The sequence below is a fragment of the Anolis sagrei genome, chromosome 3 (assembly GCF_037176765.1).
Source record: "Anolis sagrei isolate rAnoSag1 chromosome 3, rAnoSag1.mat, whole genome shotgun sequence".
In the NCBI taxonomy this organism is placed as follows: Eukaryota; Metazoa; Chordata; class Lepidosauria; order Squamata; family Dactyloidae; genus Anolis; species Anolis sagrei.
In genome coordinates, this window is record NC_090023.1 from 171,396,927 (window position 1) to 171,423,500 (window position 26,574).

The 26,574-nt window shown below is 42.6% G+C and overlaps 1 protein-coding gene across 3 annotated transcripts in view; it reads right to left on the reverse strand.

The window, feature by feature from the left end:
- Positions 1 to 1,743: 1,743 nt before the first annotated feature.
- Positions 1,744 to 26,574, reverse strand: part of LOC132771180 (broad substrate specificity ATP-binding cassette transporter ABCG2-like) — a 99,798-nt gene continuing 74,967 nt past the window's right edge. For all 3 annotated transcript variants that reach the window (XM_060768869.2, XM_060768870.2, XM_060768871.2), the window contains 7 exons: positions 26,355 to 26,506; positions 21,338 to 21,427; positions 18,303 to 18,427; positions 15,091 to 15,245; positions 10,519 to 10,608; positions 7,372 to 7,424; positions 1,744 to 5,479 (listed from right to left, as the gene is read on the reverse strand). In XM_060768869.2, coding sequence (XP_060624852.1) covers positions 5,332 to 5,479; positions 7,372 to 7,424; positions 10,519 to 10,608; positions 15,091 to 15,245; positions 18,303 to 18,427; positions 21,338 to 21,427; positions 26,355 to 26,506 — 813 coding nt within the window. In that variant the 3' untranslated portion in view covers positions 1,744 to 5,331. The remainder of the gene's footprint in view (positions 5,480 to 7,371; positions 7,425 to 10,518; positions 10,609 to 15,090; positions 15,246 to 18,302; positions 18,428 to 21,337; positions 21,428 to 26,354; positions 26,507 to 26,574) is intronic.

The window sequence follows — 26,574 nt, forward strand, 5'->3', positions numbered from 1 at the left end:
TCAAAAGCAGACTTAGCACAGTGAGAATCTTTTTCCTGGTAAAGGAAAGAAAATATTCCAAAAGATGGTTTATATTTTATTTTCTGTACATAACACCTTAGATTGGTAGTTCTCTCTTCTTTCCCTACACTAGCATTATATCATTGTTATTTATCATTGTTCTCATATTGCACTTTATATTGCACTTCCCTCTCCCTGTTTGAAGGTCTGTTTCCACTATTCCGTCTCCTACTTCTTTTTCATCTCTATCTCCTCATTAGTTTTATCATTTTAACTTGCACATGTGGCCCGCCCTTGGGATTGATTTTACATTGTATTAGGTTTGTGCTATTTTTATTGTATTCTTATGTTTTTATTGATTTAATTGTATTGTGCGTATTGTTGTCATGGTTTTATTTTACTGTAATGTACTGTTGGGTTTGGCCTCATGTAAGCCGCCCCGAGTCCCCTCTGGGGAGATGGTGGCTGGGTATAAATAAAGATGATGATTATTTATAATAACTTACTTTCCATCTCAGGTGTTGTAGTAGAGCCTGTAAGTAACGTTGCAAGCAGTAGTATGAGTGCCAGAAGGGGAAAAAGGGTTACTCAAGAGCAGGAGTCTGATGAGGAACAGAGAAAAAGGATCCGGGATATACTTACGGCACCTACAGATGAGGAATCATTTGAGGGTTTCTCTGGGGATGATGGGTCAATGAGTGAAGGAGGGGAAGGAGACACAATGGATTGGAATAGGGGAACAAAGAGGGTTACTTGAGAGCAGGAGTCTGATGAGGAACGACAAAGAAAGAGGATCCAGGATATACTTATGGCACCTACAGATGAGGAATCATTTGAGGGTTTCTCTGGGGATGATGGGTCACAGAGTGGGGAAAACGGGGATGACACCGTGGATTGGACTAAGGTAAAGGAAATGTAAGATGTTTGTGCAGAGCCAACATTTAGTGATAAATTTATGGGATTCTCTGGGAGTGATGACTGGCAATCGGGGAATCCAACTGAGTCTTGGGGGGATCTAAGTCTTGACAGGAGATGGAAAAGATTGAGAGAAGGGCGTAGGACTTCACGTGAAGAGTTGGGAGCAGCTGTAAGGGATAATCATGGGGCAGTGGTCAGTTAATCTTATGATGATGATGATGTGTAATAAAAGTGGGTTCAGGAATGAGGGATCTTTGCAGAAGGCAAGGTGTTGGTATACGTTTGTGCATTGGGTACTGTCTGGACTTGTCGCTGCCTGTTTCATGTTCGGCATTGGGTTTGGGATCTGCAGGTTGTTGTTCCTGTTCGTGTGTGCTTTCGACTTGGGATTGGATTCTCGTGAGTGTGGATTTCTCCCTTCCTTGACCTTGGACCGGCTTGACTACGATGCTGCTTCTGTGGACTTTGGAACTTCGCTACTTCGGATTTCTCTTGCTACGACCCTGGACTTCGCTTGACGATGCTTCTCTGCTTTGTTTACCATTTGCATGCTGTGCCTTCTTTGTTTGACTTCGGAGTACTGTGTTTGATTCGGTTCTTTTATCCGGTTAATCTGGATTATACTTCTGTTTGCCTTTTGAACCAGGACTGGTTTTATATGTGAATTTTGACCAGAGGCACTGAGTTTAAGTGTCTCTGTGTCCCTTTCCTTTGCTTCAATAAACTGTGCTTTGGAACTAACTCTGAGTCTGCCCCTTTAAGGCGTCTGTGATTCCGACATCAGGAGACGAGGAATAATTGTGTAATTATCTGACAAAGCCAAAAGACTGTTACCTTATTTATTTCTTGTAAAGATACATCAGCCACTGTATAAAATCCTCCCAAGGCAGAGTATAACAAAATGTAAAACTGAAGACAAACAATAAGATCAAAATTAACTGTTGAAACCAAATAGCACCGTAATTGCAACAGCCCTAGTAGAACCCAAACTCCATTATAGGCCAGTGTAAACAGTTAAGAATTAATACCTACTTGTAGATCTGCATGAATGTGCATATATTCACAAGGACAGAGTTTCACAAGCAGAGGGCTGCCAAAGAGAAGGCCTTGTGTCACCAATCTTATTGTTTCGACGTCTGGACGGACGAATCAGGCCTCTAATGCTGATCTCAAAATGTAGGCACGTTGGGTATACGGGAAGGCAATCCTTTGTGTAACTTGGTCCCAAACTGCCCATAGCTTTGAACATCAATTAAGGCCAGCATTTTACATTGTGCCTGGAAATAGACTGACAACCAGGACACCAATTATGTAGCTGTTACATGGCTAGAATTCCTATCACCTGTATTTGTGTAATTGCATTTTGCTAGAGTGAACATTTCCGAACTACCTTTAAAGGCAGTCCTTATGCAGCAGTCTAGCCAGAGTATCACCAAAACATGGATAAGGAAATCAAGATACATCTAGATAGCACCACGGCTGGTATATTGGAATAAACGACAACAACTCCTGGACAACTGTCACTTCAGTCCCACAGTAAACATGATGTCCAGGAGTACTCCCTATGTCCTTGGTCCTTCAGAGTCATGCAGAGGAATGTCTACAAGCCTCCACTCAGAATGGATGCTTTCCTTGGCCAGAGTGCCCCTCCTTGTCAGTTTGTTCACCTCCATCTGTCCTAATCTGTAGTTAAGACCTACCTAGATTTGACACATTTGACTGATTTGATTTAAATATGTACATAAGACACGTTTTGAATTTCTGATTAATGTGCACTTAGTAGAATCCAAGAGTTGGAAGAGACCGCATGGACCATCCAGTCCAACCCCCTGCCAAGAAGCAGGAAAATCACATTCAAAGCACCCCTGACAGATGGCCATCCAGCCTCTGTTTAAACGCTTCCAAAGAAGGAGCCTCAACCACACTCCAGGGCAGAGAGTTCCACTGCTGAACAGCTCTCACAGTCAGGAAGTTCTTCCTAATGTTCAGATGGAATCTCCTTTCTTGGAGTTTGAAGCCATTGTTCCACGTCCTAGTCTCCAAGGAAGCAGAAAACAAATTCGCTCCCTCTTCCCTATGACTTCCTCATAGTAAATGCAAATTGAATGTATGAGTAGACCTGAGAAGAATTTTGAATGACACAAAGTTCCATCTGCAATCTTGTGATGCAGACAGACTATCTGATGTTGGCCCATTCACACAAATGGATGCAATCACAAAAACTGTGCAAAAAGTCCTGAGCTGCCATAAGTATTGCAAGTATTGTCAAAGGCTTTCATGGCCGGAATCACTGGGTTGTTGTAGGTTTTTTCGGGCTATATGGCCATGGTCTAGAGTCATTCCCTCCTGACGTTTCGCCTGCATCTATGGCAAGCATCCTCAGAGGTAGTGAGGTCTTGCAAGTGCTTAATAAAAACCAACATCTTACAAGATGAACAAAGAGATAGAACAAGGTATCAAAACTATTGTTGCAGACATGTCCCTGTGTATGTATGTGCCTTCACGGTGCCTGATGACTTATGGTGACACCTTGAATGTCATAGTTTTCCTAAGCAAGGAATACAGTACTCAACAAGTGGTTTTGCCCACTCTTTCCTCTGAAATATAGCTTACAGCACCCGGTATTGGTTGGCGGTCACCCATCCAAGTATTAATCAGAGCTGACCTTGCTTAGCTTCCAAGATCAGACAGGATCAGGTCCCTTTAGGGTATTTAACCTGCTGATAGGTATACAATGAACTGGCAGGGCACCATTATGACATGACTGCAAAAATAAAATGGGCGCAGAAGCAGTCTGATTTGATATCCCCCCTTGAATTGTCATTTTTATGAATGTGTAGTATTAACTAATGTCAACAGAATGTTGATTCCTGTGTTTAAGCATGTTGGCTGCCCATTTTAACACAGGTGAGTGTATCATTGGGAAGAGATGTGTATGATTGTATTGCCCGCAGTTTAAAAGTGGGGGAAAAACAAAGTCTTTTAACCTCAATGTCAATGGGAGTGAACCGTGAGTATTTTAACTTTTCCACCTATATTCTCCAGGAGCCCCTGGTGGCACAGTGGGTTAAACCCCTGTGACGGCAGGACTGAAGACCGACAGGTTGCAGGTTCAAATCTGGGGAGAGTGTGGAAAAGCTCCTTCTATCAGCTCCAGCTCCTCATGTGAGGACATGAGAGAAGCCTCCCACAAGGTTCATTGGACAACATTGTGGGATTTGTGGTTTGACAATTATAGAATCATAGAATCAAAGAGTTGGAAGAGACCCCATGGGTCATCCAGTCCAATCCCCTGCCAAGAAGCAGGAATATTGCATTCAAATCACCCCTGCCAGATGGCCATCCAGCCTCTGTTTAAAAGCTTCCAAAGAAGGAGCCTCCACCACACTCCGGGGCAGAGAGTTCCACTGCTGAACGGCTCTACAGTCAGGAAGTTCTTCCTCATGTTCAGATGGGATCTCGTTTCTTGTAGTTTGAAGCCATTGTTCCGCGTCCTAGTCTCCAAGGAAGCAGAAAACAAACTTGCTCCCTCCTCCCTGTAGCTTCCTCTCACATATTTATACATGGCTATCATATCTCCTCTCAGCCTTCTCTTCTTCAGGCTAAACATGCCCAGCTCCTTAAGCCGCTCCTCATGGGGCTTGTTCTCCAGACCCTTGATCATTTTAGTCGCCCTCCTCTGGACACATTCCAGCTGGTTAATATTTCTCTTGAATTGTGGTGCCCAGAATTGGACACAATATTCCAGATGTGGTCTAACCAAAGTGGAATAGAGGGGTAGCATGACTTCCTTAGATCTAGACACTATGCTCCTATTGATGCAGGCCAAAATCTCATTGGCTTTTTTTGCCGCCACATCACATGGTTGGCTCATGTTTAACTTGTTGTCCATGAGGACTCCAAGATCTTTTTCACACGTACTGCTCTCAAGCCAGGCATTGTCCCCCATTTTGTATCTTTGCATAATGGGGGACGCCTGGCTTGAGAGCAGTATATGTGAAAAAGATTTTGGAGTCCTCGTTGTTAAAGCATCACAACGTCCGGGCGTCCTCTGGGCAACGTCCTTCCAGACGGCCAATTCTCTCATTCCAGAAGCGACTTGCAGTTTCTCAAGTTGCTCCTGACACGACCAACCCCCCCGCCCCAAAACAAACCTATATTCTCCTAAAAATTAAATATTAACATGGTAGATGAACTGAAACAAATGGCCAGAATTAACTTCCTAGTTGCAGCTAGAACATCACTGAATCAACCGACTGTTGGTAAGTGCATACTTATGTAAATCCCATGGGTCTCCTCTATTTTGGTACTAACAACTGGATTTAGGCTAATATATCCTAATTTTATTCAGATGGTAGACAAGAAGATTGCAGCAGGGTATTGTATGCCTGCCAGGTTTCTCGCCATGGTGGTCTACTTCCAACGGTTTATTCTTAATAGCTGGATGTAAGAGAAGAAGAGGAATACAGTTGCCAAACAGAAGAGGGCAAGCTGGTTCTCCCAGAAACCCCACGTGCTATAGTCAATGTCCTGCTGAATCAGGTATTCCTCTCCAGGGACCCTGAAAGGGAGAAAAGAAAAGAGTTGAAGACATGTGTGTACTTCTTAAGGAAGACTTGGCAGTTGCAACAATTTCACCTATTGAGATATTGAGCTTCTCATCTCTACAAGCGTCGAAAAGGTTGATTCCACATCCCAGTAAGGAGACCACCTATTTATTGACAACTAGCCGTCCCCTGACACACATTGCTGTGGCCCAGTCTGTGTATGTTTTTTGTGTGTGTGTGAATATGTGTGTGCATATATTTGTATATATGTGTATTTATGTGGTTATGCGCATACGTTGTAATGTAATGTATTTTTTATTTTATTTGTTGGCTTTTTAAGTCTCTTCTGCTGTGTTTTTCAATGTTTTTATGAGTGATGGTCATTTGTTGGCCTGATATGTGTATTGTGTCCAAATTTGGTGTCAATTCGTCCAGTGGTTTTTGAGTTATGTTAATCCCACAAACATTACATTTTTATTTATATAGACTAGCCCTCCCCTGCCACGCGTTGGCCCAATCTGGTGATCTGGAAAGTAAAGTAATGTGAAAGCGTTGGTTTCTAGTATACGAGGGGTATTTTTTAAGTAAGGTCCGTTTTGTTGTAGACAGTAGTAGTTCGCGCGCATACCGCAACGAGCGCGTGCGTCGTGTACCGGCATGCCTCGGGAACAACTGTGCTCAGTTTGCACTCTGCAGCTAACCTGTACGGTTCTGTTCTGTGCTTTAAAAATGTTTAAGACTATCAACTCACCCGCCGCATGTGAGGTTCGCTCAGTGATACGGTTTTTGTCAGCAAGGAACCTGCCTGCTGCAGAAAGCACGGTGGACTCAAACAATGATGGATCTGGACCAAACTTGGCATGAATATTCCATATGCCCAAATATGAACACAGATGGAGTTTAAGGGAAATAGACCTTGACATTTGGGAGTTGTAGTTGCTGGGATTTATAGTTCACCTACAATCAAAGAACATTCTGAACTCCACCAATGAATTCAACCAAACATGGCATACAGGACTTCCATGACCAACAGAACACACTGGAAGGGTTTGGTGGGCATTGACCTTGAGTTTGGGAGTTGTAGTTCACCTACATCCAGAGAGCACTGTGGACTCAAACAATGATGGATCTGGATCAAACTTGACACAAATATTCCATATGCCTAAATATGAACACAGATAGAGTTTGGAGGAAATAGACCTTGACATTTGGGATTTGTAGTTACTGGGATTTATAGTTCACTACAATGAAAGAGCATTCTGAAACCCACAAACGACAGAAATGGGGCAAACTTTCCACACAGAACCCCCATGACCAACAGAAAATACTTAAGGCCACCCAGTCCAACTCTCTTCACCAGAACGGGAAAATGTAATCAGAGCCCTCCTGACAAAGAGCCATCCAGTCATATATATAGATAGATAGATATGATTCTCACACACAGATATAGTATCATAGATTTGAAAGAGACCCTTAAAGAAGGGCTATGATATGTTGCATATTCCAGAGTAGGCAAACCAGACACTCTCCACATCAACACTGGCAAAGAAACAACAAGAAATACTGTTTACTCACAAGCAGAAAGGAATTACATATATTAGAAACCAACACTTTCTCATTACTTTATTTTCCAGATCACCAGACTGGGCCACAGCAACGCGTGGCAGGGGACAGCTAGTAGAATATATATATATATATATATATATATATATATATATATATATATATAAAATAAAATAAATATAATATAATATAATATAATATAATATAATATAATAAGTGAATATAATTTTATTTATATTTATTTATAAATAAATAAATATAACAATGTATCATTGGAGCCCTTGTTTCTTTTTCTTTGCAATGTGGGATTTGTGCATCTCTTTATGAGAGGAAGTATATTTACCTGGTAGAGTTCAAGTAGAAGACTAGTCCTTTGAGTTCATTGATAGCTAGAGCCTGAAATAGAAACATGATTTTTACAAATTCAAATAATTTAAAGAATCCATCTCTTCCCCTATAAAGATGAGGAAAATATTTTATTTTAAAGGATTATCTTTTCCAAATTGTAACACTTTCCTTGAATCTTAATCTTTTTTTTTCTACCAATGAGAAAAGAGGAAATATTTTGCCTCAAAAAAAAGGTCTCAAATTAATTTACAGTATTTATATTCCGCCCTTCTCACCCTGCAGGGGACACAGGGCGGAATACAATGTACATATACATGGCAAACATTCAATGCCATAGACACACAACACATATAGACAGACAGTCAGAGGATATTTAACATGCCAACTTTTTCTGGCCACCAGGGGAGCTGTTGCTTCACCGTCCATCTGCGACACTGATGAAGTATTTCCTCATTCCCTGCATGCTTGTTGGAGATTTTTATGGCCTCATAAATTAGTTAAATTAGTTAAATTAATATAAGTAGTACTTAATTTTCCTACTTGACAGATGCAACTGTCTTTCCGGCTATAAAGGACGACAACAAGCTACACAATTGGCTGGAAGCTCACTCCGACCCGGGTTGGCTTTGAACTCATGACCTTTCAGTCAGAAGTGATCTTAATGCAGATGTTTCCAATTTAATCTGGCACCACTTTCCACAAATTTCCCTTTGCAAATAAAATTCCCTGAGCATTATGTATACAAAATACTTAATTTGCACCTTTGCTTTTTAATTAGTACTTCAACCACATTTCTGAAACTCTTTCAACATAGAAGAATTAAAAATATAAGCCACAGATGCTATTGAGATGTTGCTCACCGAGTCCCCTTCTACACTGCCATATAATCCATATTCTCAAAGTAGATAATCCACATTATCTGCTTTGAACTGGATTATAGGAGTCTACACTGCCATACAATCCAGCTAAAAACAGATAATCTGAATTTTATATGGCAGCGTAGAAGGGGACTGAAATCCCTGTCTTTTTTCCAGTATTGGCAATGCTCCCACGCACATCTCCAAAAATAAGGAACTACTTTGTACTAGATGTATCCTGTTTCTTTTGGGATATCCAGGCACATGGAGAATTACTAGCAGAACCTGAAACATTGAGAATCAAGGATCTAAGGGTGTATCTGCACTGCAGAATTGGAGCCCCTGGTGCCGCAGTGGGTTAAACCCCTGTGCCGGCAGGACTGAAGACCGACAGGTTGCATGTTCGAATCCGGGGAGGGGCGGATGAGCTCCCTCTATCAGCTCCAGCTCCTCATGCAGGGACATGAGAGAAGCCTCCCACAAGGATGATAAAAACATCAAAATCATCCGGGCGTCCCCTGGGCAACGTCCTTGCAGACGGCCAATTCTCTCACACCAGAAGCGACTTCTGACACGACAAAAAAGCTAACAAAAAAACCTGCAGAATTAATGTAGTTTGACGCCACTTTTACGTAGTTTGACACCACTTTTTTACATTGACGGCAATGTAAATATGTAAATAATTTTTGGGGGAAAGTATTTAGAGAAATAGAGGATATAACCATCTAGAACACTAAGATCTTCTGGGGAGGCCTTGCTCTCGCTCCCGCCTTCCTCACAGATGTGTCTGGAGGGGACGAAAGACAAGGCCTTCTCAGCGGTGGCCCCTCAACTGTGGAACGCCCTGCCTAGAGGGATAAAATCAGCCCCCTCCCTCCTGTCCTTCCGAAGAATGGTGAAAACCTGGCTTTTTGAACAGGCCTTCCTAAATATGACATAAATATATGATATTATGGACAACTGACGACGCAACTGGACAATGATTTGGGATGGAGATGTTTTGATAATGTTTTTAAATGCTGTGTATGATTTTTACGTTTTTATAGTGCTGTTAGTATTTTAAAGTATGAATGATTGTTTTATTTTGTTGTAACTGCTCTGGCATCGAATTGTTGCCTATTGTTAACCACTCCAAGTCGCCCTTGGGCTGAGAGGGGCAGTATATAAATGTAGTAAACAAACAAACAAACAAACAAATAAATAAAATATAATGAATATTAAAATAGAAAGAAGTCCTAGTATAGCTTTAATATCATTATATAATAATAAACAATTGAAAAAAGAGGCTAAAGATGTGATAACAAACTTATTAACAATAGCAAGACTTTTCATCCTGTGGCTCAGTACTATGGAAGCATGGGAGTTGTAGTTTTACAAGGTATTTGGCTTGACCAAGTGATGATGGGAAGCATATCCCAATCCCTGCTTTTGCCAGTAGATGCTTCCTATACCTGAAAATAAGGGAGTATGCAGCTCATGCTAAATCATAGAATCATAGAATCAAAGAGTTGGAAGAGACCTCATGGACCATCCAGTCCAACCCCCTGCCAAGAAGCAGGAATATTGCATTCAAATCACCCCTGACAGATGGCCATCCAGCCTCTGCTTAAAAGCTTCCAAAGAATGGATGGGGTTGTGTAGACTAGCGGAAAAAGGAGGCAGGAAATGGAGCTTCAATTAAGAAGTGGACTAAATAGTGCAATATAAAGGCATTGCACATGCTAACATAATATGTTCTTAAACCTTTTGTAGAAAGAATAGCCATTGCGTAAGTTGGGACAACACATAGCAGGAAGGTACCCTCTATATCAGGGGTCCTCAATCTTTTTAAACAGAGGGCCAGGTCACAGTCCTTCAAACCTTTGGACGGCCGGATTATAATTAGAAAAAAAAAAGAATTAATTTATATTCACACTACACATATCTTATTTGTAGTGCAAAAAACACTTTAAACAATACAATAATTAAAATGAAGAACAATTTTAACACATTTAAACTTATTAGTATTTCAATGGGAAGTGTGGGCCGGCTTTTGGTTGATGACATAGGATTGTTGTTGTTGTGTGCTTTCAAGTCGTTTCAGACTTAGGTTGACCCTGAGCGAAGGCCAGGTAAATGACCTTGGAGGGCCATATCCGGCCCCTGGGTCTTAGTTTGAGGGCCCCTACTCTATATTCACCCTTGAATACTAATATGGCCAAAAAAAAGGGTATTGTAATATGGTGTTTTACTTGAGCTTTACTACATCTCACCCTTCCCTCCAAGGAGAAGTTAAGATGACTCACGTTCATGCCATATCTGTAAATGCTGATCCATTTGATCCAGGATAACCAGTCCAGCATGGTATTGAGGTTTACAAGAAATCCACCAAAGACCTGCAGGATTCGACATTGTTTCAAAACAAACAAACAGTTAAAAGCCATAGCAAAGTTTTGAATTACATTGAAAGACTATCAGGCACTTTGAATGATAAAGGATGACCTTCAAGGGATGTGCACCCCATTCCCAAAAAACTATAAACAAAGAATGTTCTCAAAACATGAGAACATACGAGGGGTATTTTTTAAATAAGGTCCGTTTTGTTGTAGACACTAGTAGTTCGCGCGCATACCACAACGAGCGCGTGCGTCGTGTACCGGCATGCCTCGGGAACAACTGTGCTCAGTTTCCGCTCTGTAGCTAACCTGTACGGTTCTGATCTGTGCTTTAAAAATGTTTAAGACTATCAACTCACCCGCCGCATGTGAAGTTATTGTTAGCAAGATACGGTTTTTGTCAGGAAGGAACCTGCCTGCTGCAGAAATTCATCGACAGATTTATGAAGTGTACGGAGATACTGTTATGAGTGAAAGCAAAGTGCGTAAGTGGGTACGACAATTCAAAGACGGCCGTGACAACGTCCATGATGAGGACCGCTCCGGTCGCCCTTCGACGACGTGAAAACGGCAGTGAACTCTTGGTTATCGGAGCAGGCGGCAAGTTTTTATGAAGAGGGTGTTTTAAAATTGGTTCAGAGGTATGATAAGTGTTTGAACAAACTTGGCAACTATGTCGAAAAATAGAGTGAAGTATGTACTTTCTGAAAATAAATTTACTTTTTTGAAATAAACTTTCATTGTGTACTTATGTTCAAACGGACCTTACTTACCCCTTGTATTTTGAGTTGGAAGGAAAAAGTTATCCCGAGGCAGATTATTTCTTTCTAATGGACTCTCCCCACAACCTGGTGCCCTCCAATTTATTTGTACTTGCATACACACAGAGCCGATATCCACGATTTAATTTGTCCAGGTCTGACAAAATATATTCTCCGTAGGCATTTTTCAGGCCCTCCAATGTCACTCTGAGTTATTATTCTGCCAGAAGTATTTTATTTCAAATAGGGCTTGGTATTACCCATGCTTTCACATTAGAATCATAGAATCATAGAATCAAAGAGTTGGAAGAGACCTCATGGGCCATCCAGTCCAACCCCCTGCCAAGAAGCAGGAATATTGCATTCAAATCACCCCTGACAAATGGCCATCCAGCCTCTGCTTAAAAGCTTCCAAAGAAGGAGCCTCCACCACACTCCGGGGCAGAGAGTTCCACTGCTGAACGGCTCTCACAGTCAGGAAGTTCTTCCTAATGTTCAGATGGAATCTCCTCTCTTGTAGTTTGAAGCCATTGTTCCGCGTCCTAGTCTCCAAGGAAGCAGAAAACAAGCTTGCTCCCTCCTCCCTGTGGCTTCCTCTCACATATTTATACATGGCTATCATATCTCCTCTCAGCCTTCTCTTCTTCAGGCTAAACATGCCCAGTTCCTTAAGCCGCTCCTCATAGGGCTTGTTCTCCAGACCCTTGATCATTTTAGTCGCCCTCCTCTGGACACATTCCAGCTTGTCAATATCTCTCTTGAATTGTGGTGCCCAGAATTGGACACAATATTCCAGATGTGTTCTAACCAAAGCAGAATAGAGGGGTAGCATTACTTCCTTAGATCTAGACGCTATGCTCCTATTGATGCAGGCCAAAATCCCATTGGCTTTTTTTGCCGCCACATCACATTGTTGGCTCATGTTTAACTTGTTGTCCACGAGGACTCCAAGATCTTTTTCACACGTACTGCTCTCGAGCCAGGCGTCCCCCATTCTGTATCTTTGCATTTCATTTTTTCTGCCAAAGTGGAGTATCTTGCATTTGTCACTGTTGAACTTCATTTTGTTAGTTTTGGCCCATCTCTCTAATCTGTCAAGATCGTTTTGAATTCTGCTCCTGTCCTCTGGAGTATTGGCTATCCCTCCCAATTTGGTGTCGTCTGCAAACTTGATGATCATGCCTTCTAGCCCTTCATCTAAGTCATTAATAAAGATGTTGAACAACATTGTTGTTGTTGTTTATTCATTCAGTTGCTTGCGACTCTTTGTGACCTCATGGACCAGCCCACGCCAGAGCTCCCTGTCAATCATCACCACCCCCAGCTCCTTCAGAGTCAAGCCAGTCACTTCAAGGATATCATCCATCCATCTTGACCTTGGTCAGCCCCTCTTTCTTTTTCCTTCCGTTTTCCCAGGTATCGTTGCCTTCTCTAAGCTTTCCTGTTTTCTCATGATGTGGCCAAAGTACTTCATCTTGGCCTCTAATATCCTTCCCCCCAATGAGCAGTTGGGCTTTATTTCCTGAAGTATGGACTCGTTGGATCTTCTTGCAGTCCAAGGCACTCTCAGAACTTTCCTCCAACACCACCGTTCCAAAGGATCTATTTTCCTTTGCTCAGTCTGTCACTGCCTCCACATGTTCAAACTACAAGAAAGGAGATTCCATCTGAACATAAGGAAGAACTTCCTGCCTGTGAGAGCCGTTCAGCAGTGGAACTCTCTGCCCCGGAGTGTGGTGGAGGCTCCTTCTTTGGAAGTTTTTAAACAGAGGCTGGATGGCCATCTGTCAGGGGTGATTTAAATGCAATATTCCTACTTCTTGGCAGGGGATTGGACTGGATGGCCCATGAGGTCTCTTCCAACTCTGTGATTCTATGATCCCTCTATTTGCCAGTTATCAATCAGTCCGGTTGCCATAATCTTGTTTTTTTTTTTAATGTTTAACTGCAACCCAGCTTTTGCACTTTCTTCTTTCACCTTGGTTATAAGGCTCCTCAACTACTCCTCGCTTTCGGCCATCAAAGTGGTATCATCTGCATATCAAGGTTGTTAATGTTTCTTCCAGCAATTTTAACCCAGCCTTGCATTCATCAAGCTCCGCACATCGCATGATGTGTTCTGCATACAAGTTGAATAGGTTGAGCGAGAGTATACAACCCTGCCGTACGCCTTTCCCAATCTTGAACTAGTCTATTGTTCCATTCTTACTGTTGCTACTTGGGATATGCTTTCACATATCTCCAGGAATATATTTCTTGAGGATACGGGGATTGTACTATAGGTCAGGATTTCTACTTCCACCAAACCCAACTAACCCCGCCTAAAACTAATCTGGCTAGAGTTTGGAATAGTGATTTTTGAAAAAAAACCCCTTTGGTCTCCTGAATCTTCCATTCTGTCAGGATTTTAGAATTTGTATTCAAATAAAAGTAATCCTTCCAAGCTCTGCATCCAACCTGTTGGTAAAATCTTTGGATTTTGTATCCTGCTAGGGATGCTGTGAGTGGGATTTTTCTTGGGGGGGGGGGAGGGGGAGGGGGATCTAGTTTTTATTTTATTTCAATTGTACTATAACTCTTGACACAAATATTTAATTTTTAAGATGTCTATATTTATATGTACAGGCCTTGTTTTTAACTTCTATTGTATTCTTTTGGTCACTGGCAGTTGCCTTGAGTCCCTATTTGGAGAAAGGTGGGATAAAAATAAAGATGATGATTGGGGTGTTGTTTGGTTGTGTTCTAGCAGCATTTTCTCCTGATGTTTTGCCTACATCTGTGGCTGGCATCTTCAGAGGATCTGATGGTGGTACCGCAAGTGAAGTATATATACCTGTGAAATGTCCAGGTTGGGAGAAAGAACCAATGTCTGTTAACCAAGTGTGAAGGGTGCAATTAGCAAGCTTATTGCACCTCTGAGGATGCTTGCCATAGATGCAGGTGAAACGTCAGGAGAGAATGCTTCTCGAACACGGCCATATAGCCCAAAAAACCTACAACAACCCAGTGATTCTAGCCATGAAAGCCTTGGACAATACATTAATTTGCTAATGTTTGAGTGGGACCCCTCCATTAGCATGAGAGTAGCTAACTTTTTTTAACAAACTTAGATATGCAGATGATACCACTTTGATGGCTGAAAGTGAGGAGAAGCTGAGGAGCCTTAGAAGAAAGTGCAAAAGCTGGGATGCAATCAAAAATAAAAAAACAAGATTATGGCAACCAGACTGATTTATAACTGGAAAATAGAGGGAGGAAACATGGAGGCAGTGACAGACTTTGTATTTCTAGGTGCAAAGATTACGGCAGACACAGACTGCAGCCATTAAATCAGAAGATGTTTACTTCTTGGGAGGAGAGCAATGTCCAATCTCAATAAAATAGTGAAGAGTAGAGACATCACACTGGCAACGAAGATCCACACAGTTAAAGCAATGGTACTACCCGTAGTAACCTATGGATGCAAGAGCTGGACCATAAGGAAGGCTGAGCGAAGGAAGATAGATACTTTTGAACTGTGGTGCTAGAGGAAAATTCTGAGAGTGCCTTGGACCACAAGAAGATCAAACCAGTTCATACTGGTTCTGACTAAAATTTGGACCAGGTTCACCACACTGCTGACACAGAGATCTACAGCTTGCCATGGAGGGCCTGGGTATCCAAACAGAGTATTTTGCGTACAGGACGGCTTTGAAGTTTTAAAAAAGAAGAAGCAACTTGCCATCATGAAGACATACGGCAGGGCGATCAAGAGGTTGGCAACGGCGAAAGTGTTGACGCTGGAGCTCACCAAGAAAGCCATGCTCACCGCTGCAAGATTGGTCAGGCTAAGTGACAAAACATACAGGAAGAAAGCTTCTGCTTGGGGTCTGAGACCTGAGGATGGACAGAAAAGGAAAGCAACAAGTTGCAGCACACATGAAAAGTCCTGGATGATGGTTTTGCTCTTGGATGTTTTGAACTCTGCATCCCTTATACTCAATCGATATAAATAAAAATGTAATGTTCGTTTGTGGGATTAACGTAACTCAAAAACCACTGGATGAATTGAGACCAAATTTGGACACAAGACACATCTCAGGCCAAAGAGTGACCATCACTCATAATAACACTGAAAAACACAGCAGGAGGGATTTTAAAAGCCAAAAACCCAAAGTTTACATTACAACGCATGCACAAAACTACATATATAGGCAAACACACATATATATACACACAAAACACATGCACAGAAAGGGGGAAGGAAGAAGGAGGGCGAGAATGAGGGAGAGGAGGATAGAGAACGAAGTAGAGAAGGAGGGAGAGAAAGAGGGAGAGAAGAGAAAGAAGGAGGGAAGGAGAGAAGGAAGGAAAGAAAGAAGGGTAGATAAGGAAATAAAAAAGTGAAAGGGAAGGAAGGAGAGAAGGGACGAAAGAAAGAGGGAAGGAAGGAAGGAAGGAAGGAAGGAAGGAAGGAAGGAAGGAAGGAAGGAAGGAAGGAAAGAAAGAGACAAGGAAGGATGGAACCAAAGAGCAAAGGAAGCAAGAAAGGAAACAGGTAGAGAAGGAAGAAAGAAGAAGGGAAAGAAAAAGAGGGAAGGAAGGAAATAGGGAGGGAAGGAAGGGTAGGAAAAAAAGAGAGAAAGAGGGAGGTAAGGTTGACCACAGCAAAGCGTGGCAGGTACAGCTAGTCTATATAAATAAAAATGTAATGTTCGTTTGTGGGATTAACAGAACTCAAAAACCAGTGGGCGAATTGACAACAAATTTGGACAGCATACACCTAACAACCCAATGTATGTCCTTCACTCGAAAAAATTGAGTTTGTCATTTGGGAGTTGTAGTTGCTGGGATTTATAGTTCACCTACAATCAAAGAGCATTCTGAACTCCACCAATGATGGAATTGAACCAAACATGGTATACAGGACTTTCTTGACCAACAGAACACACTGTAAGGGTTTGGTGGGCATTGACCTTGAGTTTGGGAGCTGTAGTTCACCTACATCCAGAGAGCACTGTGGACTCAAACAATGATGGATCTGAACCAAACTTGGCACAAGCACTCAATACGCCCAAATATGAACACAGATGGAGTTTGAGGGAAATAGACCTTGACAGTTGGGAGTTGTAGTCACTGGGATTCACAGTTCACCTACAACCAAGGAGCATTCTGAACCCACAAATGACAGAATTGGGGCAAACTTCCCACAAAGAACCCCCATACTGAAGGCCAACCAGTCCAACTCCCTTCACCAGGGCAAGAAAATCTAATCAAAGCCCTCCTGACAAAGGGCTATCCAGCCATAAATATAGATAGATAGATAGATAGATAGATAGATGATTCACACACAAAGAGATATAATATCACAACTTTGAAAGGGACCCCTAAAGAAGGACAATGACATGTTGCATATTCCAGAGTAGGCAAACCAGACACTCTCCAAATCAACACTGACAAAGAAACAACAAGAAATACTGTTTACCCACAAGCATAAAGAAATTACATAGATTAGAAACCATTACTTTATTTTCCCGATCACCAGACTGGGCCACAGCAATGCGTGGCAGGGGACAACTAGTATGTGTATATATATATAAATGCTCTGTGCATAATGAGTACCTTAAAAACAAAAGAACCAATGAATGAAATAACACAAAATTTGGCAACAAAACATCTCAAAACACAATGAGTGACCATCACTCAAAAAATTATGATTTTGACATTGGGAGTTGTAGTTGCTGGGATTTATAGTTCACCTATAATCAAAGAGCATTCTGAACTCCACCAACAATGGAATTGAACCAAACTTGGTACACAGAACTCCCATGACCAACAGAAAATACTGAAAGTTTTTGGTGGGCATTGACCTTGAGTTTTGGAACTGTAGTTCACCTCCATCCAGAGAACACTGTGGACTCAAACAATGATGGATCTGGACCAAACTTGACAGGAATACTCAATATGCCCAAATGTGGACACAGATGGAGTTTGGGGGAAATAGACATTGACATTTAGAAGTTGTAGTTACTAGGACTTATAGTTCATCTACAATCGAGCATTCCGAACCCCATCAACAATGGAATTGGGCCAAACATCCCACACAGAACCCCCATGACCAACAGAAAATACTGTGTTTTCTGGTGGTCTTTGGTGACCCCCCCCTCGGGTCTTTACTTTCCAGGTTCAGAAATGGTGCCTTAAGGCCATCCATTCCAACCCCCTTCACCAGGGCAAGAAAACATAATCAAAGCCCTCCTGACAAAGAGCCATCCAGCCATTCACACACACACACACATGTGGAGTCCCCGGTGACGCAGTGGGTTAAAGCCCTGTGCCGGCAGGACTGAAGACTAACAGGTCGCAGGTTCTAATCCGGGGAGAGACGGATGAGCTCCCTCTATCAGCTCCAGCTCCTCATGGGGGACATGAGAGAAGCCTCCCACAAGGATGATAAAACATCAAATCATCCGGGCATCCCTTGGGCAACCTCCTTGCATATGGCCAATTCTCTCACACCAGAAGCGACTTGCAGTTTCTCAGGTCGCTCCTGTCCCGACAAAAAAACAACAACAAAACAAAACACACATATGTATATGACAGATGCAGTATCAAAGCTTTGAAAGGGACCCTAAAGAAGGACAATGATATGTTGTATGTTCCAGAGTAGGCAAATCAGACAATCTCCACATCAACACTGGCAAAGAAACAGCAAGAAATACTGTTTACCCACAAGCATAAAGAAATTACATATATTAGAAACCAACACTTTCTCATTACTTTATTTTCCAGATCACCAGACTGGGCCACAGCAACACGTGGCAAGGGAACCGCTAGTGTCTTTATATAACTATTAGATGTGTTAGACCTGAAAAGGTTTTTAACGTGGACTTTTCATACATCTCCCCATCTTCCCCTCATTTCCCATGGTTCAAGGCACAGGTCATAACTCACCCATCATGAAGTACGCAATGGAAGAGAACAACAACACAGGGAGGATGCGGTTGGGAAGGAGATCGGCAAATACTTTGGCCAGAAAGAAGGCAGAGGTTCTGTAGTAACTCCTGGCGCTCTCATGGCTGGATGGACAAGAAGGAAGAAAATGGTTTTAAAAAAGATGTCACCCATGAAAGTTTACAAATTGGAATGGAAGCTCATAGATTTGATTCCTTTCCCTGTCTATACAAGAACAGTCCGGCAACGGAAGCAGAAGTAGGATCTTTATTGGGTTAAATATGTGAGGAATATTAAGATTTGAAAAAGGATGCCATGATATGGTGGGTTAACTGGAGAGAGATGTGTTAGCAGCTCATTGGCTGAGTGTGCCAGGGGCTGGGATTCTGATTGGCTGGCTAGCTGCTGAGGCCAACGGTTCTAACTGTCATTCTGCCATTTGTTCTCTCTTTGGACAGTGAAGAGAAAGTACTGGCTGCCAGCTATCTTAAGGACTGATCATTTTACGGCATGAAGCATATTTCAAAGAGTATTTAAAAAGACAATTTTATTCCTCTGTTCCCTGCCTGAATTCAAAGAGGCAAAAGGTCCCTAAGACCAAAAGTAAAACAATTATATAATTGCAATTATGTATATTATGGGTTGTTATAGGTTTTTTCGGGCTATATGGCCATAGTCTAGAGCAGTGGTTCTCAACCTGGGGTCCCCAGATGTTTTTGGCCTACAACTCCCAGAAATCTCAGCCAGTTTATCAGCTGTTAGGATTTCTGGGAGTTGTAGGCCAAAAACATCTGGGGACCCCAGGTTGAGAACCACTGGTCTAGAGGCATTCTCTCCTGACGTTTCGCCTGCATCTATGGCAAGCATCCTCATATACATTATTGCAATTATATAATTGTTTTACTTTTGGTCTTAGGGACCTTTTGCCTTTTGCATTTCAGGGAACCCTGGCTCTCTATTTTTTGTTGAATTCAAAGAGACCAATGTATAATAATAATAATAATAATCATCATCATCATCATCATCATCATTTATACCCCGCCAACATCTCCCCCAACGGGGACTCAGAGCGGCTTACATGGGGCCAAGCCCGAACAACAAATTACAATACAAAAATACAAATTGCAATAAAATAAACAGCATAACAATAAACTATATATTGTTAGCATGTTTGAACCTTTGAACTAAAGGAAAGATACTGTTGCTTGTTTCACAAGCCTAAGTGACATTTTATTATACAGCAGGACACACCTTGGTTTAAATACTGTGGTAAAACTTCTGCTTATTCATATTTACCAAACCTCACAAGGAATCCATCCTGGTGGACTTGTTCTGCAGAACTTTCTATGTCTGCATTACCTGGCCTGAACATGAAACCAACAAACTTGGCATTCCAGAATCTACATTAGGCATCCTTCAAACTTTTTGGGTCTCCAACTACCAGAAGCCTTAATAAGCTTGTTCAATTGTCAGATATTCTGGGAGTAGAAGGCCCAAACAGTTGGAGGGCCATGGTTTGAGGATGCCTGATCTACATACTATTGTTTGTCCAGCTGAAAATTGTACATAGGAAAATGTGCATGTTTCAGCTGAAAATTGTACATAGGAAAATGTGCATGGCTTGTTGTAGGATTTTTTTTCCGGGCTATATGGCCATGTTCTAGAGGCATTTTCTCCTGACGTTTCGCCTGCATCTATGGCAAGCATCCTCAGAGGTAGTGAGGTCTGTTGGAAGTAGGAAAAAGGGTTTATATATCTATGGAATGACCAGGGTGGGATAAAGAACTCTTGTCTGTTGGAGCTAGGAGTGAATGTTTCAACTGACCACCGTGATTAGCATTTGATGCCCTGGAAGTGCCTAGGGCAATCTTTTGTTGAGAGGTGATTAGATGTCCTTGTTTGTTTCCACTCTGTTGTTTTGCTATTGTAATTTTAGAGTTTTTTAATACTGGTAGCCAGATTTTGTTCATTTCATAGTTTCCTCTTTTCTATTGAAATTGTCCATATGCTTATGGATTTCAATGGCTTCTCTGTGTAGTCTGACATGGTGGTTGTGAGAGTGGGCCAACATTTCTGTGTTCTCAAATCATATGCTGTATCCAGGTTGGTTCATCAGGTGCTTTGCTATGGCTGACTTCAGAGAAGCCATTGAAATCCACAAGCATGTGAACAATTTCAACAGAAAGGAGGAAACCATGAAAATGAACAAAATCTGGCTACTAGCATTAAAAAAAACCCTCTAAAATCACAACAGCAAAACAACAGAGAGGTAACAACCAAGGACATCTAATCACCTCTCAACAAAAGATTCCCCCAGGCACTAACAAGCCACACCAAAAAACTGACAGGCCATCAAATGCTAATTAAGGTGGTCAGATGAAACATTCACACCTACTCCAGCAGACAAAGGTCCTTTGTCCCACCCTGGTCATTCCACAGATATATAAACCCATTTTCCTACTTCCAACAGACCTCACAACCTCTGAGGATGCTTGCCATAGATGCAGGCGAAACGTCAGGAGAAAATGCCTCTAGAACATGGCCATATAGCCCGAAAAAAAAAAACCTACAATAATCCAGTGATTCCAGCCATGAAAGCCTTCGACAAAATGTGCATGGTTTGGCTGTGTGCAAACCATCCAACCTACAAAGTAGAGGCGAAACACTAGATCTACACTCTTTGTCTTCCCTGAATATGAGCACAAAGGATGGACTGAAGACTGACAAATTTAGGCATTAATCAACCAAAACTCCTCAGCACTGATCTTGGAACAAGGATCAGGGAAGCGGCTTGAACATCAATGTGATATTAATAATTATACTCCTCCATCTCTATTCCTACATGCAAAACACAGATCTCCATCAATTAGCATGAGTCCATCTGGCTGCTTGATGCTATTACACAGTACAAATTATATTGTGTTTAGTTCTGGATGAAAGCTGAGACGTCTGGCATGAGATTCTGAAAATGCCATTTTCTGGCTTTATTCAGCATATACAGATAAAAATTTATTTGAATCATGACAGGTGCTCACATGAAGAGTTTTCTATCATAGATGAAGAGCTCCACTGCAGACAGATTCCCAAAGATCTGAGTGAGGACCATGAAAAAGAAGGCTCCCAACCTGCAGCAAGATAATAAATAGATGTATTATATTTACTTATGTGAATGTTGCAATGTGGTAAAATGCAGGAATTCAGTTTTTGTCCAAACAATTGCTCCACTTCTTTTTGTAAACCAAAACAAGATTTGTTGCACCAAGATAATTTTAACATTTACCTTCATGGACTATAATCCAGGAGTCCTCAAATTTTTTAAACAGAGGGCCAGGTCACAGTCTCTCAAACTGTTGGAGGGCCGGATTATAATTTGGAAAAAAATGAATGAATTGCTATGCACACTGCACATATTTGGAGTGGAAAAAAACCTCTTAAAAATACAATAATTCAAATGAACAACAATTTTAACAAATATATAAACTTACTAGCCGTGCCATGCCACGCGTTGCTGTGGCCTTTAGTAAGAGTTTTGAAGTCTCTGCCTGGCCTCTCTTCCTTCCTTCACTCGCCCTCTTTCCCTCTTTCTCTCTCTCACACTCCTTCCTTTCCCCTCTTTCTCTCTCTCTCTCTCTCTCTCTGGCATCCCTCCTTCCTCCCCCTTCTTTATGCTTGTGTGTAAACTTGAGTATCTTCTGTTGGTCATGGGGGTTCAGTGTGGCATGTTTGCCCCAATTCTGTCGTTGGTGGGGTTCAGGATGCTCTTTGAGTGTTGGTGAACTCTGAATCCCAGTGACTACAACTCCCAAATGTCAAGGTCTATTTCCCTCAAACTCCATCTGTGTTCATATTTGGGCGTATTGAATGCTTTGGTCCGGATCCATCATTGTGTCTTCAAAGTCGCCCCCTCCCTTCTCCCCACCCCTTCCCTCCCTGAGTCACTCCTTCCCTCCTCCCACCCCCTCCGGAAAGACACGCCCCCTCCCTTCGCCCCACCCCTTCCCTTCCTGATTGACTCCTGGAAGGAAAGGGGTGGGGCGAAGGGAGGGGGCATGTCTTTCCGGAGGGGCTGGGAGGAGGGAAGGGGTGGGGAGAAGGGAGGGGGCGACTTTGAAGACACGCCCCCTCCCTTCGCCCCACCCCTTTCCTTCCAGGAGTGTCTCAGGGAGGGAAGGGGTGGGGCGAAGGGAGGGGGCGTGTCTTTCCAGTGGGGATGCGGCACGGCGAGGCTTGGAGGCAGCGTCGGGGGGGGGGGTAAGATGAAGGAGGGGGTGGAGGGAAGGGGGCGGGGGGAAGTTGCGTTCTTTGTGTGTGTGTGTGTGCCGTGTGTGGGGAAGTGCGGTGACGTGTTCACGCTGGGCGGGGCGAGGGAGGGAGGGAAGTGCGTTGGCCGTTCGGCCATGTGTGTGCGTGCGCTGGGGACTTTGCGCCAGTGCGCATGCTCAGTTGTTTTGCCGTTTTTTCTGTGTGTGGTTGTGTTGTTTTGATTTCTGACTGGATTAGTTTGTACCTAGTGGGTTGTCCTTGGGGCATGGCAATTTTGGTGGAGTTTTATGGAGGGGTTTTAGAGTTTTGCTTCCCCGTTGGACGCCAGTAGGAAATTTATAGATATAGATTAATATTTCAATGGGAAGTGCAGGCCTTCTTTTGCCTAATGAGATAGGTTTGATGTTGTTGTTGTTGTTGTTGTTGTTGTTGTTGTGTGCTTTCAAGTCGTTTCAGACTTAGGTTGACCCTGAGCGAGGGCCGGGTAAATGACCTCGGAGGGCCGTATCCGGCCCTCGGGCCTTAGTTTGAGGACCTCTGCTATAATCTATCACAGTGCTTCTCAACCTGGGGGTTGGGACCCCTGGGGGGTCACAAGGGGGTGTCAGAGGGGTCGCCAAAGACCACCAGAAAACACAGTGTTTTCTGTTGGTCATGGGGGTTCTTTGTGGGAAGTTTGGCCCAGTTCTATCATTGGTGGGATTCAGATTGCTCTTTGATTGTAGGTGAACTACAAATCCTAGAAACGACAACTCCCAAATGTCAATGTCTATTTTCCCCCAAACTCCATCTGTGTTCACCTTTGGGCATATTGCGTATTTGTGTCAAGTTTGATCCAAATCCATCATTGTTTGAGTCCACAGTGCTCTCTGGATGTAGGTGAACTACAACTCCCAAATTCAAGGTCAATGCCCACCAAACCCTTCCAGTATTTCCTCTTGGTTATGGGGGTTCTGTGCGAGAAGTTTGGCCCAATTCTTTTGGTGGGGTTCAGAATGCTCTTTGATCGTAGGTGAACTATAAATCCCAGCAACTACAACTCCCAAATGACAAAATCAATCCCCCCCAAGCCCACCAGTATTCAAATTTGGGAGTAATGGGTATTTCTGCCAAATTTGGTCCAGTAAATTAAAATACATCCTGCATATTGGAGATTAATATTACTATTCAGAACAGTAGCAAAATTCCAGTTATGAAGTAGCAAGGAAAATAATGGTATAGTTGGGGGTCACCACAACATGAGGAACTGGATTAAGGGGTTGCAGCATCAGGAAGGTTGAGAAACACTGATCTATCAGAAGCTGTGCTGGTCAGTGACCATAATAAAATTTTGTATTGTATCAGAAGAATGCAGTGCCGCTATGTGCAACATATGTGGTTCAGAGTTGCATCTACAAAGATTCATATTAGGGATCTTCTTGCACTACAGCAGAATTAATTTTGATTTAATCCAACTCATAAGCATGATTGTTGAGTAGTTGCTGATGTTGCTCAGCAATTACACTATGTAACACATTTTTTGTTCCTGGGTTATAACAGTCATTTCCTAATTGGTTCTATCATGAAAACATGGAAAAACTTTGTTGTGGTTTGCACATTGGAAGGTTAAAAATTGCATGTTTTTATTAAGGAAAATTACAAACGAAGTGCCTAGACTGAAGGAAATAATGGTACTTCTTTCAGCCACAAAAACCAAGTTTCTGGACTATAACAACTACTTTCAAAGTAACTACCACACAATTAAATAGGAAATAACACTTTCAAATCAGGAACCTTTTTTTTTCTTCAAATTTTGTTACATAGTGTTAAGGTAAAGGTTGTCCCCTGGCATTAAGTCCAGTTGTGTCCGACTCTGGGGTTTGGTGCTCATCTCCATTTCTAAGCTGAAGAGCTGGCATTGTCCATAGACACCTCCAAGATCATGTGGCTGGCATGCCTGCATGGAGTGCCGTTACCTTCCTGCCGGAGCGGTACCTATTGATAATCTCCCATTTGCATGTTTTTGAACTACTAGGTTGGCAAGGCCACAAGGCAGCCAGGGGTTCCTTCGCGCAAGCCCTCCCTTGATTGTGGGCTGGATTCAGAGTGCACTTTGATTGTAGGTGAACTAGAAATCCCAGCAAATACAACTCCCAAATGTCAAGTCAATGTTCCCCAAACTCCACCGGTTTTCACATTTGGGCGTATTGAGTATTGGTGTCAAGTTTGGTCCGGATCCATCATTGTTTGAGTCCACAGTGCTTTTGGAGGTAGGTGAACTACAATTCCAAAACTCAAGGTCCATGCCTGCCAAATCTTTCCAGTATTTTCTGTTGGTCATGGGAGTTCTGTGTGCCACATTTGGTTCAATTCCATCGTTGATGGAGTTCAGAATGCTCTTTGACTGTAGGTGAACTATAAATCCTAGCAACTACAACTCCCAAGTGTCAAGGTCTAATTTCCCCAAACTCTACCAGTGTTCACATTTGGGCAGATTGAGTATTCTTGCCAGGTTTGGTCCAGATTCATCACTGTTTGAGTCCACAGTGCTCGCCTGATGTAGGTGAGCTACAGCTCCAAAACTCAAGGTCAATGGCCACCAAACCCTTCCAGTATTTTTTATTGGTCAAGGGATATCTGTGTGCCAAGTTTGTTTCAATTACATCGTTGGTGGAGTTCAGAATGCTCTTTGATTGTAGGTTAACAATAAATCCCAACAACGCTACCGCTGAGTTGCTGAGCTTGTTGACCGAAAGGGCGCAGGTTCAAATCCAGGAAGCGGCATGAGCTTCCGCTGTCAGCCCTAGCTTCTGCCAACTTAGCAGTTCAAAAACATGCAAATGTGAGTACTGCTCTGGTGGGAAGGTAACGATGCTCCCTGCAGTTATGCTGGCCACATGACCTTGGAGGTGTCTACGGACAACGCTGGCTCTTTGGCTTAGAAATGGAAATGAGCACCACACCCAAGTCAGACATGACTGGACATAATGTCAGGGGAAAACCTTTACCTACAACTCCCAAATGACAAAACCAACCCCCCCCCCAACCCCACCAGTATTCAAATTTGGGTGTATTGGGTAATTATGCCAAATTTGGTTGGGGGATCACCACAACATGAGGAACTGCATTAAGGGGTCACAGCATTAGGAAGGTTGAGAACCACTGCACTAGATGGTAGAAGATTTTCTTAAATACAGGCCTAATCATAACTTTCTTATCTTCTTGCTGGACAGAAACAATAAAGCTCTTGTCTGCCTCTGTTTGGTGTGCATTTAAGCCTTTCATGATATGTGATGGTTTCACAACTAACTTGTTGTTGTTGTTCATTCGTTCAGTCGTCTCCGACTCTTCGTGACCTCATGGACCAGTCCACGCCAGAGCTCCCTGTCGGCCGTCACCACCCCCAGCTCCTTCAAGGTCAGTCCAGTCACTTCAAGGATGCCATCCATCCATCTTGCCCTTGGTCGGCCCCTCTTCCTTTTTCCTTCTACTTTCCCCAGCATAATTGTCTTCTCTAGGCTTTCCTGTCTCCTCATGATGTGGCCAAAGTACTTCAACTTTGTCTCTAGTATCCTTCCCTCCAGTGAGCAGTCGGGCTTTATTTCCTGGAGGATGGACTGATTGGATCTTCTCGCAGTCCAAGGCACTTTCAGCACTTTCCTCCAACACCACAGCTCAAAAGCATCAATCTTCCTTCGCTCAGCCTTCCCACAACTAACTAAGATGTCTGAAATAGAGACTAAAGAAAATGGGTGTCTTTCTATACTTTGGAGCTACCCCAACAAGAATACCTCTGTAATTCCTCCTTACCTGTTCTGTAGAGCTTCGGGAAGAGTGTTGGGTATTTGATAGTAAATAAGTCCAACCAACACAGAGAAGACAATGCCCAAAAGGAGCTGACCAATGGAAGTCTGGGGGTTCCTCAGGAGTTGCTTCACATTGCGACAACTCACAATGTATAGCTAGAAAACAATGAACATTAAATGTTGCCATCAAGTAACCTTCACCAGAACATTTGATAATTCCCTCT